Raw genomic sequence first — 19660 nt, 5'->3', positions numbered from 1 at the left:
TATAAAATATTATTCTGGAAGGATTTAAAAAAATTGTGATATAAATTTAGGTACAATCAATAGTCAATTAATCAGCAAAATACAAAAAAAAAATCATAATATTAACTTCAACATAAATCTATATTTATATAATTAATATATAAAATTATTATTGTCGCATTTATCAAGTAATAAGTCTGTTAAACACTGATCTCGATTAATATATATATATTTTTTTTTTATGTATACTAAATTCAAGCTAAATCAAATTTTACATTTTGTATGTTTCTTAATAAATATACGTTTCGATCATAAATTTCATTAAATTGTTTGATGATAATTTTAATTCCATAAAATGTAAAAAATATTTAAGGAGTTAAGTTTTCAACTATTACCCAAATTATTTATTTGAAAACGTGTAAGAATATTCAAAAGAAATTTCGACGTGATAGATTGGAGCAGGCTGTTGAACAAAATGACAAGTACATTAATACATTTTTTCAAAAAATTCTATCTATAACTCGAACGATAGTTTTATTTTAAATTAGGTGTTTGAGTGAATTTTTCTTTAATATTTATGTGGTTCTTTATATAAATAATTTTTGAAAGTAATGTAAGTTAATATTAGTTACTATGGAAATTTAAAGCTAAAAAATATTGTGTTTGTGCTAATTATTTTAATAGATTTTGAACATATCCATTATGTTTCTGTTTTATTATTATTGTCACAAAGAAATCATGTTACGTTGCAAGCAAATTATATGAAATTAAAAATAAAATAACAATATACTTATCAAATACATTTTAGCTCGAGAGGAACTGGAGACCAGGTTCCCATAATTGCATTGACAAAATACACATTTTCAGCTAATAAACCGTGTCGTAAACAATGACATTTTATATTAATTTATATTATACATTTTTTTTTTTTGCAAATAATATGTATTCTCTTCAATAATTTATTAAAATTATAATTAATATATTTTTTTGATGTTGGCGAACAGGAGTTACGGTTTTGCTATCGCTTACATTCTTCCTAAATATGGTGTGCGAAACAATGCCACCTGCCTCTGAGTTACCACTGATAGGTATAATCAAATTAAAAGTTTGTTATTTTTCTTTGTGTTGTTGTTGTTGTTGTTTTTATTATTATTATTATTATTATTATTATTATTATTATTATTATTATTATTATTATTTGCACCTGTTTAAGGATTTGTACTTGGATGGCAGGGGTGCAACACAATTGGGGGACTTCAATTAATAAAAATCAAATTTAACACGTACTATAAACATCGCAATAATACAAAAAAAGAAATATATTATTATTGTTAAAAAAAATTTAGTTTCGGTCACAAATTGCTTGGAGGCTTCACATAGTGTCAAGTATTTTTTTTATTTTTTTAAATTATTTTGATACGGCCAAAATAAAACAATATAACAAATGCTTATTAGATATTAGATAAATATGCTTGTTAACTATAATAATAATATATTCTAGAACTGTAGGTGTTATTCTGTGGGAATATAACAATGTTTTGCTCAAAAATCAACTGTCTAGTCTAATTATTTAAGAATAAATTTCATCAAATATCTAACTTGTATAGACTTGAAACGCTTTGTTTAAACACAACTTTTATTATTGTTGTTATTATTATTATTATTTTATTTATTATTTTTGTTATTTATTATTTTTCATAAAAAAATATGAATACATAGAACTCAAATGAACGGTCACGGGTTTTTGTTTTCCTTTTTCATTCGGCCCCGTCATAATATTTTTATTTTCCTCTTATACATATTTATATTATATAGATATATGTATAAAAATACAATATACATACATAATATTATATACTATAATAGGTATAGAGAAAAATTAAATAAATAGATGATTTTTGTATGTATAATGTTACAAATTATAATATTATTACATACCCACTGCACGAGCAAAAATGAAAAATAAATTTTATTGAATGCATATACTAAATTGTACGTGTATGAAACCATGTTATGTCATTTAGAGCGCTTAGTGCCTATTTTAGATATAGTTGGTTAGAAAAGTAATGCTCGGGATACACCCTCAAAAACACAAATGCACAATATACGCACATATACAAAATACATACACATACACATTATACACGCCCACACACACACACACACACTTCTCGGCAAATGTATAGATGAAAAAAAATATATATATATATAATATACGCTTTAGAATGCGCTTTCAAACGCGCACACTTAACACACTGAACATCCCGATTGCCGTGACTACAGCAGAAACCGTCACCGTGGGGATGCAATTTAGTGGTTTCAAAAGAATAATAAACCTGTGCGGGCTTCATATCGTCCGGATGATAATGTACATTTTCTTATTTACCTCCCACTCGCCGGTTCACCACGATTTCCATTATACCTCCACATTACCACTGCCTCACGATCATATCACCTATAACCACAAGTCCTCTCTTCGAGAACTACCACTAGCCCAATAAACATATAACATTCCAATCTAGATAGATATACTATATATACCTATGTACACGTATTATAAATTCTTACTTTTATATATGTATAATATATAATATTATATATATATGTAATATGTATGTATAATATACTCATAGGTATATATATATATATACATCATAGTATACATAATATATTGTACAAAATCGATAAACATATATCGTGTAATCATCATAATAATGCATGTATTGATCTTTATTTTTATTTTATATTTTTTTTTATTATTTATTACATAAAAAACAATTGTTTAAAATGTTTTTGTATTTGGACACATAAACATTTTAAACCTTAGAGTGTGGAGTCCTTTAGCTTTCTACCAAATTCAGTGTTCGCTTAATTAGTGTTAATACAAGTTAAAGCAATAATAATATCATTTTTTTTTTTTTTTTTATATATACGCACTGTAAAAATATTACTTTTTCTTATCACACAATTATCATTAAATTTTAAAACAACAACGTTGCATCTTATAAGACGCAGGTTTTGTAATATATTTTTAAAATGCAAATAATATGCGATGAAACTATTTTAGAATTTCAATCGATATAAATATATATATATATACATATATATATATATATATATATATATATATATATATATATATATATATATATATATACATATAGGATCCCTGAATAATGACATTCTGTTGCTAACTATTAAGACATATACGTAAAACAGTTAACGGGATCGCATTAAATGTATATCATAATAATATATACCATAAACAGCACTGTATTATTTTATTTCACCCTTTGAACCTGGTCTCCAGAAGAAAATACTTATCGTAAAAAAATTATTAATAAAAACCGTAATAAAAAATAACGACTGAAACATAATATTTTTCCATGTTAAGTGACCTGAGAAACAAAAACCCAGTGAGCACATACGTAATTGTATTTTTGTAGTTTCCGTGTAGTTAGCTGTTTTGTTCGAGTTTATTTTCGGTTTCATTTCAACACTACCGCTGTATACTGTTCATATAATATTGGTAAAAGTTATTAACATGTATTAAAATTAAATTGTATTCATCAACAACACATAGGTACAAAAGATTATGCAAAATATAAATTGTCGTACACGACTGTTTGTATCGTTACTAGTAGGTACTCGAATTTTCGTCCACTAGTTATTACTGTTTTTTTTAGTCACCGTTAGCCTATACTTATACCTAAAACGTTATCATTGATTTAATTTTGTAATTATTATTATCACTGTAATAATAATTATTATTATTGTTATTTTTATTTTTATTATTATTATTTTTATTTTATTTTTTGTATTATTATTACTATTATTATTATTATTATTATCATTATTATTACTATTGTTATTATTAATATTATTATTATTTAATGGAATGTGTGGTGTTTGGCATTTATGTTGTTTCAGGAGTGACAATCCTCCTATCACTGTCCGTATTCTCACTCATGATAGCCGATGCCTTACCACAAACATCTGAAGCTATCCCCTTACTAGGTCAGGCAAAATTAAAAATAAAAACAAATAAATACATGTCGTATTAGGAACAATTTAATATTTATATATAAATATATAAATATGTATTTAATCATATATATAGGTTTATATGTGCATAATATATACATTATACATACTATACATACATGTATATATATATATATATATATATGTTTATATACATATTATATTTATATTGAATTATATAAATTATGTTTCATATTTTATATACATATTTTTAAACACTGTTTTTCTACTTGTATTTATATATATTTATACATATACTATTATATAATATATATATTATATATATACATATATGTATGTATACATCCATCTATTGCTGTGTAACCATAACCTAGTTCGAGTTTTCATTTTGATTTTTTCCATTTAAATAAATCACACGTATATATATATATATATAAATATATATTTAAAATTATGTATATATATAATTATATATGTATATTTTTTAATATATATACATTATACATATACATGTTTTGCGGAATTTTGTGGTTTGTGTTCAGCTCAGCTTGCTCTTACTTTCTCTGTTTTCTCGTACATACAATATAAAATAACACATTCAACACACTCGCAACAACACAAACAATTCAAATAATCAAAATTAAGGAATTTTGTGTCTGAATGAACAATAAAACCATAACGCTATGAACAATGAGTAAATTATTTCTTGAATAGACTAATGAATGATCATATCAATAAATTAAATTTCTAAGATATAAAATTATTATGTTTTGGTGAGGGTTGGTAAGGGGAAGAAGGGAATTCTATAATTTTTAAATTATTTATATTAAAAACTTGAAAAAATAACTAGAAATAAGAATAACTATTTGAAATGTAAATTTATATTTAAGATTAAATAATTTAACTACATTTTTATTTTCACAACACTCGGTTAAATAGACTAATATTTATAAAAAATAAAATTATTAAATAATACAGTACCTATCATACGTCCTAAAATCACTTTTATATCGTACAGATTCAGCATTTTAGGTAGAGGGATCTTCCTTCTAAGTTCATAGCGATATGGTTATCTAAACATTAAAATCACAAAACACATACAAAATAAATTATTTACAACTATCAATTTTCTTTGCGAAAAGCCGAAAACGCTTGTACAATGTACATAAATACAAAAACACAAAAAAACATCATATTTCTTCAACATCATTACAAACATTTCTATAGCATGCTATCTTTTTGTTTATGTTTCGTAAACTACTTGATCGTCACCGTGTTTCATTGTGCATTCGTATTTGTATTTGACATTCTGCTCTCAGTTGTCCGATAAACCATTTAAGCAGAAAAAACTAAATAAGAAAGAAAACCGTGCGAATTTTAAATAATAATTTAAAAAAAAAACTACTACTAAATAAATACGTATATTAAAATATATATGCATAAACATATACATGCTTATATATTAATATACACTACTAAACATTTAAAAACATGTACAGTTTTGTTCGTGTGATCATGAATACGTGTCAATATTTTTTATTTATTATTATTATTATTTTATTTTTAATTTTTTTTTATTTCACTCATTATAGTAGTTTTATAATTATTAATTTATTTTTATTTGTCATTTTTTTCTCAAAATTTTGTTTCTGTTCAGTTTATACACCACACTATTAAAACTGAAACAAGGTACCAGATGACGTGATATTGCAGACTGCACCAGTGATCTAATGATTTTCAAAAGTTAAACAATTAATATAATTAAAGAATTAAAAAAAAAAATTTATTAGTTTATTACAAATCAGTATAATTATTATTTATTCATTCATTTTTATATAATATATTATCATTATATATAAAGTAAAACGTACATTTTTTTTATTAAAAAATGTTAATATTATTTTTATTTGTTATCATTTTACGTTAAAAATGTTTATCACACGATTATTTCACTATTTCCTTCCTCTTCTTTCTCATTTTATGATTTATTTATTGATTTTATTTTTTTATTTTTTATTTTATTATTTTCTCTCAATGTTGTGTGAAAACAATAAAACTGATTAAACCGATGTTGCCGCGTCAAAGATAAATATTAACCAATTCGTATTGTAAATTAAACAATATTTGTTTATTTCACAAATTAAAAAATGGTTAAATATTAATTAAAAAAAACAAAATGTTTAATCAATCATATATATTACTATTATAATATATTTGTGGGCCCCTCTGCCTCCAAGTAACAAAGCCGGTAGTTTCTTAAAAATTATTTAGCTAATTATACACATGACTTCATGCAAATCGGTTAAAAATAAATAAATATATATACATATTATAAATACATTTTACGTCAAGTAAAAGAAAACATAAAACTAAAAGGCGTTAAGAATTGTAATCTTCCCGCCATTAAAAATGTACAATATTTAAAAAAAATAATTAATTTAAAACCAATAATTTTTTTAATGAAAACAGAAACGATTAAATAATAAGTTATTTTAACTCCGATTTGTATAAGTCATTTAAATTATGATTACCTTAAGACCATAGATGATTTAATTGTGTAATTATTTCTAAAGAAAGAATGTATACATACGTATGTCGTTTCTACATCCGTTTTAAACATCTAGCGAAGTTTTTGTGTAAACTATAAATAATTTAAAAATTACGTACAAATAATTAGTTTGATGTTTTATATTATTGTTTTGGCTTTTCTTTTATAAAACATATATTTAAATACATTTTACTCTATTTTTGATGCTCAAGTTGTATTAAATAATTATGTCGGTGGTAAAAATTAAGGTATAACAAAAATGTAAGATAATATTATAAGTTCATGGCTGTTGTAAGTCTGGTCTATAATTTATTATTTGAGTATTTGGATTTAACTTAAAGTCTGGAGGTAAAATATATTTTTTTAGTATGAATATTTATACATTTATAAAGTAATGGTTGTTAAGACATTAGTTTAATACGATAAACAAAATCTGGCCAGTAATTTTATACTCCGTCCAGTTAAGTTGCCAATACGTCATCACTAAGCCCAAATCAAAACACTGTTTATATTAATTCCAATCTGATTTACAAGGAAAAAGGTAAAAAATTCCTACAAACCGTATGGGTATATTTAATTTTTTACCTGCATTGTTTTATTTGATTTATGTATTAACAATATTCAATTCATATACGATTTTATTGTTACTGTATTCTGTTTTTTTTTTTTATAAGCTGGGATTATGTTTGTAGCAATAAATCATTGTTTCATCGACATTGCGCAGCAACCACAATTAACATAATTTTAAAAATTATTCTACTTTATCGTATATAACATTTTAAGACAATATATATATATATATTATGTGAGAATATAATATAAAAATGTAATTATTAAATCAATAAGCGTTTAAAATAATAATTATTATTATGATTATTAATATTATTATTATTATTATTATTATTAATATTATTATTATTATTAATATGTATACAGTATACGTAAAAGCGCTAAAAACGCGTCAATGCATGTGAACAAGTCTTAATTTTTTTTATGTTTATAAACGTGTATCGAACATACAATTGAGGGAATTTGTATAGATACTTTTGTTTAATTCATCAACTAAAATCAAAAGAAAAGTACTTCGCTAGATGATAAATCGTCAACGAAAATAACAAAATTTCAATTGATAATCATCCGTGGTCTAAAGTGTTCATTATTAATGATGATGATTTAAACAAGACTTGATCGTTTATCAAAAATTAAATTAAAAATATAAAAATAGTTACGAATGTTACGATAATTATTGTATTACTTGCATGAGTAGTACATTACTTTACATCTGTCTGTCTTAAATATACAACCCTGTCTTGTTTATGTCTGATTTTATTTTACAATTTATTATCTATGTAGTTTGATTAGAACACTTTTTACTTCCTCGGTCATTACATTTCAAAATAGATGATATTTGTTTTTACAAGAATCCACTTATGAATTCTACAGTGACTTGGAATTATATTATATTTTCAAATTTAATTTCAATAAAATATTAAAGACAATAAGTACATTAGATCATACAAATGTATAATGCATTTTAAATTTAATCTTGATTGACATTCGAAGTCACAATTTAGATCACATTTTTTGCACATAGTAAACATGAATGCACGATGCTTTAAAAACAATGGAAAAAAATGAATACCAATGCGACGATTATTAATATATGTTTTATTGCGTTCCTGCGGCCTATAGGTACTTATTTCAACTGTATCATGTTCATGGTTGCATCTTCAGTCGTGTCTACAATCATGATCCTGAATTATCACCACCGTAATGCGGACACTCACGTTATGTCCAAATGGGTAATTACAATTTTATAACATTATATTTTATAATAATACAGATATTAAATGCTAACTGAGACAACAACAAAACAACACAACACAACTCCATAATAACCATAATCTAAGTATTATTATTATATAAAAAAATGTTTGATTTAAAACATTTCAAGAAAAAAAAATAACTTAATATTGAATTAAAAATTATCCAGCTGTTTAAACCTCACTTAACTATCTCCAGATTTGCATAACATACGTAGTATCGGATAAAAATATTGTTTCAATAAAATTATATATAAAATATTAGTATTTAGTATATAGTATATACCGGTTATATTTAAAACAATTTTAAACTAATAAATAAGCGATATTTTCTTGGCATGTAACAAAATTGTCTATCTAACGTGTCAATACAATACACAAATCGTAACACGTTTATTTCTCTTAAAATATTTCATCGTTCAGAGGTAAAATGCAGTTTTATAAAAAAAAATATATAAGTTACAATGAATATAAATTAATTAACAAATGATCTATTAATAAACAAATTTTAATATATATAATTTATTTTTATTATAGAAAAACAAAACGCAGTTATAGTTCTACAATAATTTGTATATACTTGGGTTGAAATTTAATTAATACGTATAAATAAATTGTAAAAGATGATTTGTATAGGTTATCGAAATCTATCCGTTCATACGTTTTGATTTAAAACCTCGTATTCAAGAGCACCCGCAAAGACTCATTATTTTATTGTATTTTATTTATTATTATATTAAATGTTTGTGGCATATATATTTTCATAAAAAAAATAAATCATCATTTTTACTAAATCATAGTTTATAATTTTATTCATGCTCAGTATACTCTAATAGTTTCGTATACGATAAAAATACAGTAAATATAATGTCATGAAAGAAGATTTAATATCACGGCAAAGAAAGATCTGAAGTAGGTATGTTACAAAAATCAAAAATTTTGATATTCGACAAAACGTATTATAGTCTTCTATTTTTAACTGTATTTTCAATCTCTATGATACAGAATATATAATAATATTAGTAATCGTTAATTTATTTAATAAAATCTCAGAGATTATAAAATTATGCCAAATAATCACGTTCATGTATCAAAAAACGAATAGATCAATATTATTCTATCCTCTACAAAGAAAATAAAATAAAATTCGCATATAATAACCACCACTTATTGAAAATATAATTTTTTCAACTTTTAATATGAAAAAAAAATAATAATAAATGGATAAATTAAATTGCATTTTTACAGTAAATTGAACAATTTAAATACCAACACTAACAGCGCACGAAGTTAAATTATATTATTTTTAATGAAATATACATTATTATTATATATACTTTGTATTACACAATATACATACAATTAATTAATTCGTATAGCTTAAAAAAAATTTTAAGTACCTAAATGTTATAGATCTCGTACAAAGGTTCCGTCATCTTTATTATGACTTAGACAACAAATAGCTCACCCTCTCCCAGAACTGTTCATGAGTTACTAAAATTCACAATTTTATCACCAAGTAGAATGGTCGCATAAGTTATCGTATCATGATTACATCATTTCCGAGCTTTATTATGTAATATGATTAAATATAGAGACTCAATCTGCAGTAGTAACACAATACCACGAATTGCAAATAAGACAGACGTCGAACAATTTGAAAGTGCCTATACTAACACGAGACAGCTGCTGGTTCTTTCTGAGGATTTAACTCATACTGGGTAGAAGACTCGAAGACTCCAAGATAGGAATCCAATACTAGCAACGTTTCGTTTTTAAATTTTAGCAAAATAAGAAGATTTTGCCGATCACTGATTTTGCTTAAAATTCCAATTTGTCCATCAATTTTAATTTCTTAATCATTTTGAAAAGTACTAAGAATTTTCAATTTTCACTTCCCAGAAATACTGACTAGATCTATTCGTTTCAAGAAATCATCCTCAAAATTAAATATCCAAGTATTTTCCCTACTATAAATCGTGTACAATGTACACGCATATAATTGTAAAATCAATACACTTACTACTCAGCTCCGGTCAGCATCTAAAATGGATTACTCTGAACGTAAACTGTGGTAAATTAAGCATTGTAAATTAAGCATCAGTTAGACGGATATTACCTAACCTGGATATTTGTTTTATGCGTTGATAATTTTTAAGTAATTATATAGTAATGATAATTATTATTAAAAAAAAAAAAACACATTTTAAAAACGCTACAGAGTATTGGGCCGGGATCGGTAAACTGAGTCCCAAATAATTGGGTGGATATTGGGGCTAAGTAAATTGAGTCTGGAAAACTTTAACGTGCTGGTAAACTGAGTCCCGAGTAATAATATTTTTCGAAAGAATAGTTTATAAATAACAACGATGTACCTGCATAAAAATAAAAAGTCTCTACATTCAATAAGTACTGTATAGTGACTATAGTCGCCAATAAGTGATTATCGATTACCGATTTGTGATTATATAAAAATACGTAGCAATGAGGTGGGTGATTAAAATGAAAAAAATAACAATAGAAAACAATTTTTCGAAACAAGAAAATATGTTGAAATATATGAGAATAAAAATATTTCAAGATTTGAATTCGTTAAGAACACATCAAATACATTTTTACCGTGTGCATAATAACAGTGAATAGTAATAAATAAATATCTATACAATATATTTAATTAATCGTGATTTTTATGTACAACGTACATGAGAAAGACATTAAAAGCAAATAAAGCACATTCTTAACCACGCCAACTATGTTGACATAACAGATAGTACTAAGCCTGTAAAAGTGAGAAGGAAAATGTGCTGTTTTGGAAACTAAACCTGTCACAACCAGTGGGCAGAGGGACTCGATTTACCTAGCCACTGTTGGGCGACAGCCCCCCCCCCCCCATGTGTTGACACTTTCCCGTGATTTTGTACCCGAAATCGACAACGCCGACGACAAAAATTACAGTGCATAATAATAACAGTATAAACGTACACGCGCGCGCGCGCGCGTGTGTGTGTGTGTGTGTTTAAACAGGTGAAACTCATGTTCCTGGTGTGGATGCCGTGCTTGTTGTGCATGAGCCGACCGGCTCGCGACGATCCGCCCGGCAACGGTAACAAGTCAGACTCTAAGAACAAGTCGGCGGCGTCGTCCATCCACCACCTGCCCGACCTGGAGTTCCGGGCCAAATCGTCCAGGAGCTTGCTGGCCAACGTGCTCGACTTGGACGACGACCTGCGCTCGTCCACGCGGAGCTACCCGGGCGCCCGGAGCCAAGTGGCGCCGATGCCCGAGCACGTCATGGTCGAACAGCAGCAGCAACAGCACGCGATGATGGCCGGCGGCGGCGGCGGCGGGGCGGCGTCGGCGGCGAGTTCGTGTCTAGGACCGCACCGCGAGCTGTCGCTCATCCTCAAGGAGCTCCGGGTGATCACGGACAAGCTGCGCAAGGACGAGGAGGACGAGGAGATCACCAACGACTGGAAGTTCGCGGCCATGGTGGTCGACCGCATGTGCCTGTACATATTCACCTTCTTCACGGTGGCCGCCACCATAGCGGTCCTCATGTCCGCGCCGCACGTAATCGTCACGTGATCGCGCCACCGACGTGATCGCGTCCACTTCCGGTTCCAGCTTCACTCTCTCTACATACATAATATGCATATACATATATATATTGTTATATATAGGTAATATAAAATGACGGATGCAGTGAGGCAGCTCTATATTATATTATTATATTATGACGACCACACGAAGTCGCATCTACATAGCACGCGGAAAAGTGACATGTAGAAATCGGTGTGGTACCGTTTTAAATTATTCATACGAGATAACTATAATGTTATTAAATTATTATTAATATTATTATTATTATATACTCCTAATATCTAAAAACTATTATAAAACTATAATTTTTTTTTTCTCGAAACTACTTCTTTTCTAATGGTTCACTATAAAGTATATCTATACGTATATCTATTTGGTTTGCTATGTAATAATAATAATGATATATTACTCTGGCCCTGCTCCTTGAAACGAATTAAAATGAACGAACAAAAAATATCCAGTAGATTTTCTATTGACGTAAATCTGTTGCATAAAATATGAAATTGACACGTCAAACACATTACATCGGTAAATAACATTAATAATACGCGTAAATAACATTTCAGAAACGAACATTTTTACAAGAAAAATTAAACAGGCATATATATATATATCACTAACCTATTATTGAATATCCGAAGTCAGTACGCGTTCAGTGTATAATGTCGGTGCATTTTTAAATATTTGCAAATGTTTGGATATTCTCATAACATCGGAAGAGTCATTTTCATATGTAGATAGACTGCAACGCGAATATCATCTTATTCGTTTTTTTCGTCTCATTTGAGGAATAAGGGCTCTAAAAATGTATATACCATTGGAAATCTCAAACACAATCTAGAATCGATACATTTTTCGTTGTCACAGCGTCGTAAAACCAACAACATGTCGTGACAATATTAAGTTTTAAAATCAGAAATTATTATCATAATGATATGTATTACTGAACATCGAGATTAATATGAAAGTTTCTATTACTAGTTCCAAAAAGAAATAGGTTAAATTTATATTTATATTTAGCTTATTACTATACTGATATTGTATTTTTACATAAATGCACTTATTTCAAATTATCTTACATTGCATATTGATAATATTTTTAATTATTGATATTGGGTTCCTTAATTTATTTAACCGTAAAAAGCTTTTAAAACAATTTCATTTTTCACACTGATATACTCGTAAACATTTTGTCTCACACCTTCAACAATTTAGTTTATTCAATATCATCAATATACCAACACAGTACATAAACGTTTGTTTCAAAATTCGCATGTTTCGCAACTGCTCTAAAAATAAAACATACTTCAATAAGTCTCCGAGTGGCTTGATTATCGACAGTCATTGTCTTATTTATAAGGTTTACACACTCTGAGTACCTATCGATTTTTGGATTTCATTTTAAACATCGATAGCGTTGCAAAGTGCTTACATACTGCGTGTTGCTAATTGATTTCATTTTTAACGGTGATAATATTTATTATTAATTTGGAAAGTATTTCGCTGATATAAAAACTGCAATAAATTATAAGTCTGATATAATATAAAAACCATACCATAGCGTTTTCAACGAATTTAAAAGTCTACTTACAAACAATTTTCCGCAATAGGAAATTAATTTTCCATCACATAACATTTGATCCAAATATCAAACCATGTTTTATTTCAACTGCGGTTCTTAATATTTATCTTAAAATAATGTGCTGATAAATCGTATGTGTAGCTATGATTAATATTAGTATAATTATTGGATCGTTAATACTTTACTGGAATACTTGTATCAATAACTTAATTTATTCCATAATCTATCTATAATAATTACTAAAAGTACTAAATATTATAAAGTTATTTGTCAAGACACCCAATTTGTGTGTCCTCTTGCTCAAATTAATATATATACATATATTTATGGACTTGATATAAATATATTATTAGATTAGCTAAACAAATTTGCTTTTTATATTAATCATCTGTGAAGTAAGAAATAAATATATATTAATCAGACACACCTAATTATCTAATACGTAAATAATAAAAGATTATTATGCGATCAGATTATGCAAATAATCGTATTTAAAATTAGTACAAAATCGATCATATTAATTGTTTATGTATTTGTTAGACACGTATTAGAATACTTAACTGTTTTATTTTACACGCACGTTTTGCTGTGACAATCTCAACATCATAAAGCCCAACAGTAAATTACAATAGTAATTATACTAATAATTATTAAAATTATTATCAATATCATCATTATTATTATTATTATTATTATTATTATTATAAATTTAACTATTAAAAATGTCTAATGCATTAAATGACAAAATCTTGAGTCGTCTTCCGGTTCAAACAAATGTCATGAAATAAAAACAAAAAAATTAATTCAAAAATATATAGAATATAAAAATACTTAATTTCATTTGATATAAATTATACTTATATACTACATATACAATTTACTAGGGATATTATAGAATAGCGATTTGAAATTAATTAATTTTCTTCGATGATGTTTCATGATTCATCGTTAACAAATAAAGTGTTAAATAATAAATTCAGCTCAATTAATTGCTTTAATAAATAAAATAAAAGTAAAATTATTGTAAATTAAAAATACATAAACTACGTTTGTTTAGAGCTATACATTGTTTACGTAATATAAACAAAACTATTTTATAAAAATGGAAATCATTTTAAAATTAAATGTAAAAATGATTATAAAAAAAGTTTTATATTAAAAAATAAAATAAAAACATGTAAATACCTACTTTGTTATTTGTACGTTGTTATTGAATCTTGTTAACATAATTATAATTGATTTTATATTATTGTAGCCCTTAGAAATGATAAAATACTAATGTATAGGTTTTGAACATTTTGTTATGTTTTAAGACGTAATAGAATATGAAACAACTATAAGAGACTTAAACTATATGTTACATGAATTTGACAACCTTATATGCTTGAAAATATGTGTAAAAAAACACAGTTATCCATATTATGCATAATTAATACATCGTATTGTAAGGAAATTATGCTATAACAACATTATTATATCAAATTGTTCTAAAACGTTATTTTATATAGTTACTCTTGTCAGTATTATTTTTATTATCATTATTATTACTTTTATCATCATTAGTTCAATTAGACAAATAGTAAGATTTATAAATAATTCAATTGAATATTTAGGTAAAAGAAAAGTAATACATCTTCATTTATATATACCCAAATTGTTCGTCAGATTTCGTCAAATATCTGGATATATTATTTTTGTTAATTTTTAATAATTTTATTTTATCTAATTGTTCTTATCATTTATTTGTTTACGTTTAGATACATAACGCTCTGTTGTATTACTTTGCCAGTCTTTAATATCGAGTTATTATTATGAAAAATTACAAAAAAAAAAAAACATACATAGGAAATATAATACAAATAAGTCCTTAATTAGATTTTAGTTTGATTCGATGATTTAATATTATATGCCCTAAAACCATATTACTATCATAAAATTTAATTGAAATTATGGTCCTGCTCATCTAGGCGCTGTTTTTTAAATTGTTAAGCAAAAATAAATGATTAAAAATAAAAATATATAACGTAAAATCATTATGAAATAAAATTAAATCCATTTTATTATAATATATATATATATTATATATGTATTTATATATATGTTATATTATCGTTAAGTAAAATACAATAATTTCGTATTCGTTATCAACTAATCGGGTTACATAATATATCTAAATAAATTTTTTAATTTTTGTTTTTGTTTGTACGCCTGAGTTTATCTATCTCTGCCACTTTTTAGCAGACAATCAAAAATATTAATAACATTAAGATTTGTTGCAAATCGAAAGAAGTATTTATTTATTTATTTTTTATTATCATTATTCAATAACTTAAATCATTTTTTTTTTTTTTTATATAATTGAAATTGGTACCTACCGTTTCTATTGCTGTAGGTTTAACGTTTCACAAAACTGTTACGTATCTCTTTCTTAGACTTTTAGAGTTTTTAGTATCAAAATATTGTACAATTCTTTTCAAACCGAAAAAAATTAACTAAAGAGTATAAGAATGTTAAATTGAAAGATTAATAAATAATTTTAAATACAATATTAACAACACATATTTTGTTATTTGTAATTAGCAGTTTCGTATAGCCTAATGACTTTTTCTCGATATACATTTTTTTTTTATTTTTTATTTTTTTTTTTTTTAATTTAAAAATGTCATAATAAGCTAATACTATCAAAATTGTTTATATCATTAGATTACATAAAATGTTTCGTTAAGTTTTTTTGTTTTTGTTTTTATGTTATACAAAATTTGTTTATTTTATTTTTACAGTTGATGTTTATTTATTTGTAATTTCTATGACAAATCGTAATGTGCGATTTTATAGGCCAATATAATTTTAAAGGCCAAAAAATATCTAATATTTATATTGATATCCGTAATGTTATTATATATTAATGAAACAATACAAAATGGTGTACACATAATATAGATTTGCTCATAGTATTTGTTAACTCTTGTGTAATGTAGATTATGTTTAATTTCAAGCAATTTGTACTTAAAAATATAAAAAGTTATAATTGTGATTATTAAATCATATTAATTTTAATCGTCTATTGAATATTATGTTGACTCTTACACTTACCTAACATTCTAACATTAACATTATCTAATACCAATATTTTAACATCAGTGTATGGTGTTAAAAACAAATTAAATATGATGAAAACTTATGTCTTATACTATAAATAATTATATATGGTTTCACTAAATTTCCATTCTTATAAATAAGGTGCATATAATATCAATCGGTATTTTATAAAATACTATGAATAGCATTTTTTTGAAAATTAATTTTTTACAAAAAATATAGGTATTATCTGTGTCAACCAACCGCCAACCCATGATTAATTTAATATAAGACAGTAATTATTTAAATTTTTTGTCGAATTATCATGCCGTTAAAAACCAACACTTTTAACATTTTCAATCGTTATATCTTTTAAATGTTTTCTTTATTTAATAATATCATGCATTTTAAATTTCCATCATTAAAGGATATTTTATATAAAGTGAAATGTACGAGTAGTTTATGAGTTATAAGTAATTAAAGTTTTTATGAACGCAATGAGTGACACCTGCGGGTATTCCCCATAATGTTGGTGCACTATTCCGCTCATAAAAACTTTAAATACTTATATAACTCATAAATTACTTGTTTGAAATTAAATATTAGAATTTCTATAAACAATAATAACAGATATAAACTACCAAATACTTTGAATATTCCCTTTTAAAATGTATTATTATTAAAAATAAAAATTGTAATGGCTATACTAAGGAAAGGTCATAGCGGGAAAGTACAATAGAGCACCAATTTTTTAGGGGCACGAGCACCAGACCTTCTAAGCTACGAATATATTGATTTTACAATGTGTTTTTTTTTAAATTTTTTTTTTAGTCATATACACAAAAAATGCTTCAATTTTCGGTACTAGTCTGTTATCGCTCCGCCAATTACGAACGCGGCGATTACGAACCATATCAAACACATTATTTTATTTATATCTACGACAATTAAGGCTTTGTCGCTTTATTTTATAAAGTATTTTAGTTCAGGTAATTTTACTTAGCAGTATGTCCAGTATGTCTAAAGCTCTGCCCGTATCAGTGTCGAAGTATTTATTGCAGTAGTTGAAAAATGAATTTAAAAGATTTGTATTCCGAAGTCTCCAATGAAGATTCTGCTATTAATTTTCTCCAAACGAAAAATGTTTTGTTACAAACTCAAAAGTGCGAAAATAACCATGAAATGATTATAAAAGGATCTCGGTGGCGCTGTCAAAGAAGAACTAGCCGGAAATAAAAAGGTATAAAAACCAACAATTGGCTGAGTGGTTCAAGATTACCAATACATACAATAGTATATTACATATACTGCTGGGCTTATGAAATGACCTCTGTATATTGACATATCGTATTGTAAACGTGAGTTTGAAATGAGTAAAAGCGCCGTTGTTGACTGGAATAATTATTTACGTGAAGTGTGCGTTTGGAAAATTGAAATTGGTAATAAAGAAATTGGTGGTCCTAATTTAATTGTGGAAATTGACGTTGAAATGTTTGTACGTAGAAAAAACAATGCAGGTCGTATACTTCCTCAACAGTGGATATTTGGAGGCATTTGCCGATAAACTTAAGAATGTTTCGTTGTGTGTATACCTGATCGGTCTGAAAAAACTTTACTACCATTAATCCAAAAATTTATTGGCCCAGGGTCCATAATATTTTCGGACAGTTGGAGGATCGTACAATAAAATTCAACAATTAGGTTATCAACATAATCAAGTCAATCACAAGTACAACTTTGTCGACCCCTCTACTGGAGTTCACACCCAAAACGTGGAAAGAATGTGGGGTGCTGCAAAATGGGGCAACAAACGACGTCACAGAACAGTTCGAAATTTCCTTGACTCATACATGGCAAAGTATATGTGGCGATCAAAACTTACCAATCAGAATGATCCATTTGAACAGATTTTATTGGATATCTCAGCGTTTATTAATCATTTATTAAGTTTATACATCAAATGGCGCCCTTGCACGAAGTTCAAGTTAAACGATGGCCAGCGCACCAACAACCATACTGAAGGATGGAATCACAGATTTTCTAAATTAATCAATCATTCATTCACATCCGACTATATGGTTACTCACAGAAAATATGTGATAAAAATTATGAGTAGACGAAGTAAATAGAGAAATCAAAGAGAAATTGAAAAACTTCTAGCAAAAAATAAAATATGTGTGTCGATTTGCAAGAAAAATTAAAAAAAATTATAAATGTTAATAAATTATATATGTATATTTATAAATTTATCATCGTATTGATTCTAATCAACGTTGCCCTGATCATTTTTGATTTTGAACGATTTTACCTTGGACATTTTTACCTAAATTCTTTTACGATATTGCGTAATGCGTACCTATTGAATATTTCTCATCAAAAGTATTTTGATATTTTATTATAATCAAAAATCAAATAACCATAACGATACTTGAAATCTACACCAAATGTTCATATTATGGTAATTTTCTATCGATATTAAAATTTTAAAGATATTTTGACTCTTTTTGAGCTAAATTTAGACATTTATATTTTTTGTTAATATTATTTCTATAGATGTCGACAAAAAATGTTCACTCGATCAAAAAGCTTGAAAATATAATACAAGAATATAAGATTCCACATCAGTAATTCTTATATATGTTATAGGAATAAAATTATTTGAAATAATACAGGGTCCGGCAAAAAAACCTCACATATTTCAAGAGGCAGTTGCAAATAAACAAGGCTGGATACATTTTACGCAAAATTATTACTAAAAAAAAGAAAAGAAAAATTGACTAATAATTTTTCCCTAAACAATACTGATAATAATTGATAAGTAGATTTTATGTGTCTTTGTTATTTATTTAAATTATAATGAATATAGACAATATTTGTTATAATTTAATTTTTTAATATATGAGTTTTTAAAGTTGCTAATAATCGTTTTGAATATTAAGTACTAATACACATTCATTTTGTAGACTAAACAAAGGTCTTGCCTACAGGATGGAGTACACAGAATACAGACCTTATCCTTAGTACCCCTCCCCATAAAAAAATCCT

The 19660-nt window shown here is 26.1% G+C and overlaps 1 protein-coding gene across 3 annotated transcripts in view; it reads left to right on the top strand.

Annotated features, from left to right (window-relative positions):
- The window catches only part of LOC113559438 (neuronal acetylcholine receptor subunit alpha-7-like), a 68645-nt gene extending 56115 nt beyond the window's left edge, over nt 1–12530 (top strand). The window contains exons 8-10 of one of the 3 annotated variants that reach the window (XM_026965265.2): nt 3910–3996; nt 8225–8334; nt 11380–12530. In XM_026965265.2, coding sequence (XP_026821066.1) covers nt 3910–3996; nt 8225–8334; nt 11380–11940 — 758 coding nt within the window. In that variant the 3' untranslated portion in view covers nt 11941–12530. Of the gene's footprint in view, nt 1–983; nt 1068–3909; nt 3997–8224; nt 8335–11379 lie in introns of all 3 variants that reach the window. The other 2 variants (XM_026965266.2, XM_026965264.2) reach the window with 2 other exon arrangements.
- The last annotated feature ends 7130 nt before the right edge of the window (nt 12531–19660 follow it).

The sequence above is a fragment of the Rhopalosiphum maidis genome, chromosome 1 (assembly GCF_003676215.2).
Source record: "Rhopalosiphum maidis isolate BTI-1 chromosome 1, ASM367621v3, whole genome shotgun sequence".
In the NCBI taxonomy this organism is placed as follows: Eukaryota; Metazoa; Arthropoda; class Insecta; order Hemiptera; family Aphididae; genus Rhopalosiphum; species Rhopalosiphum maidis.
This window is presented reverse-complemented; position numbering and strand designations above follow the sequence as displayed.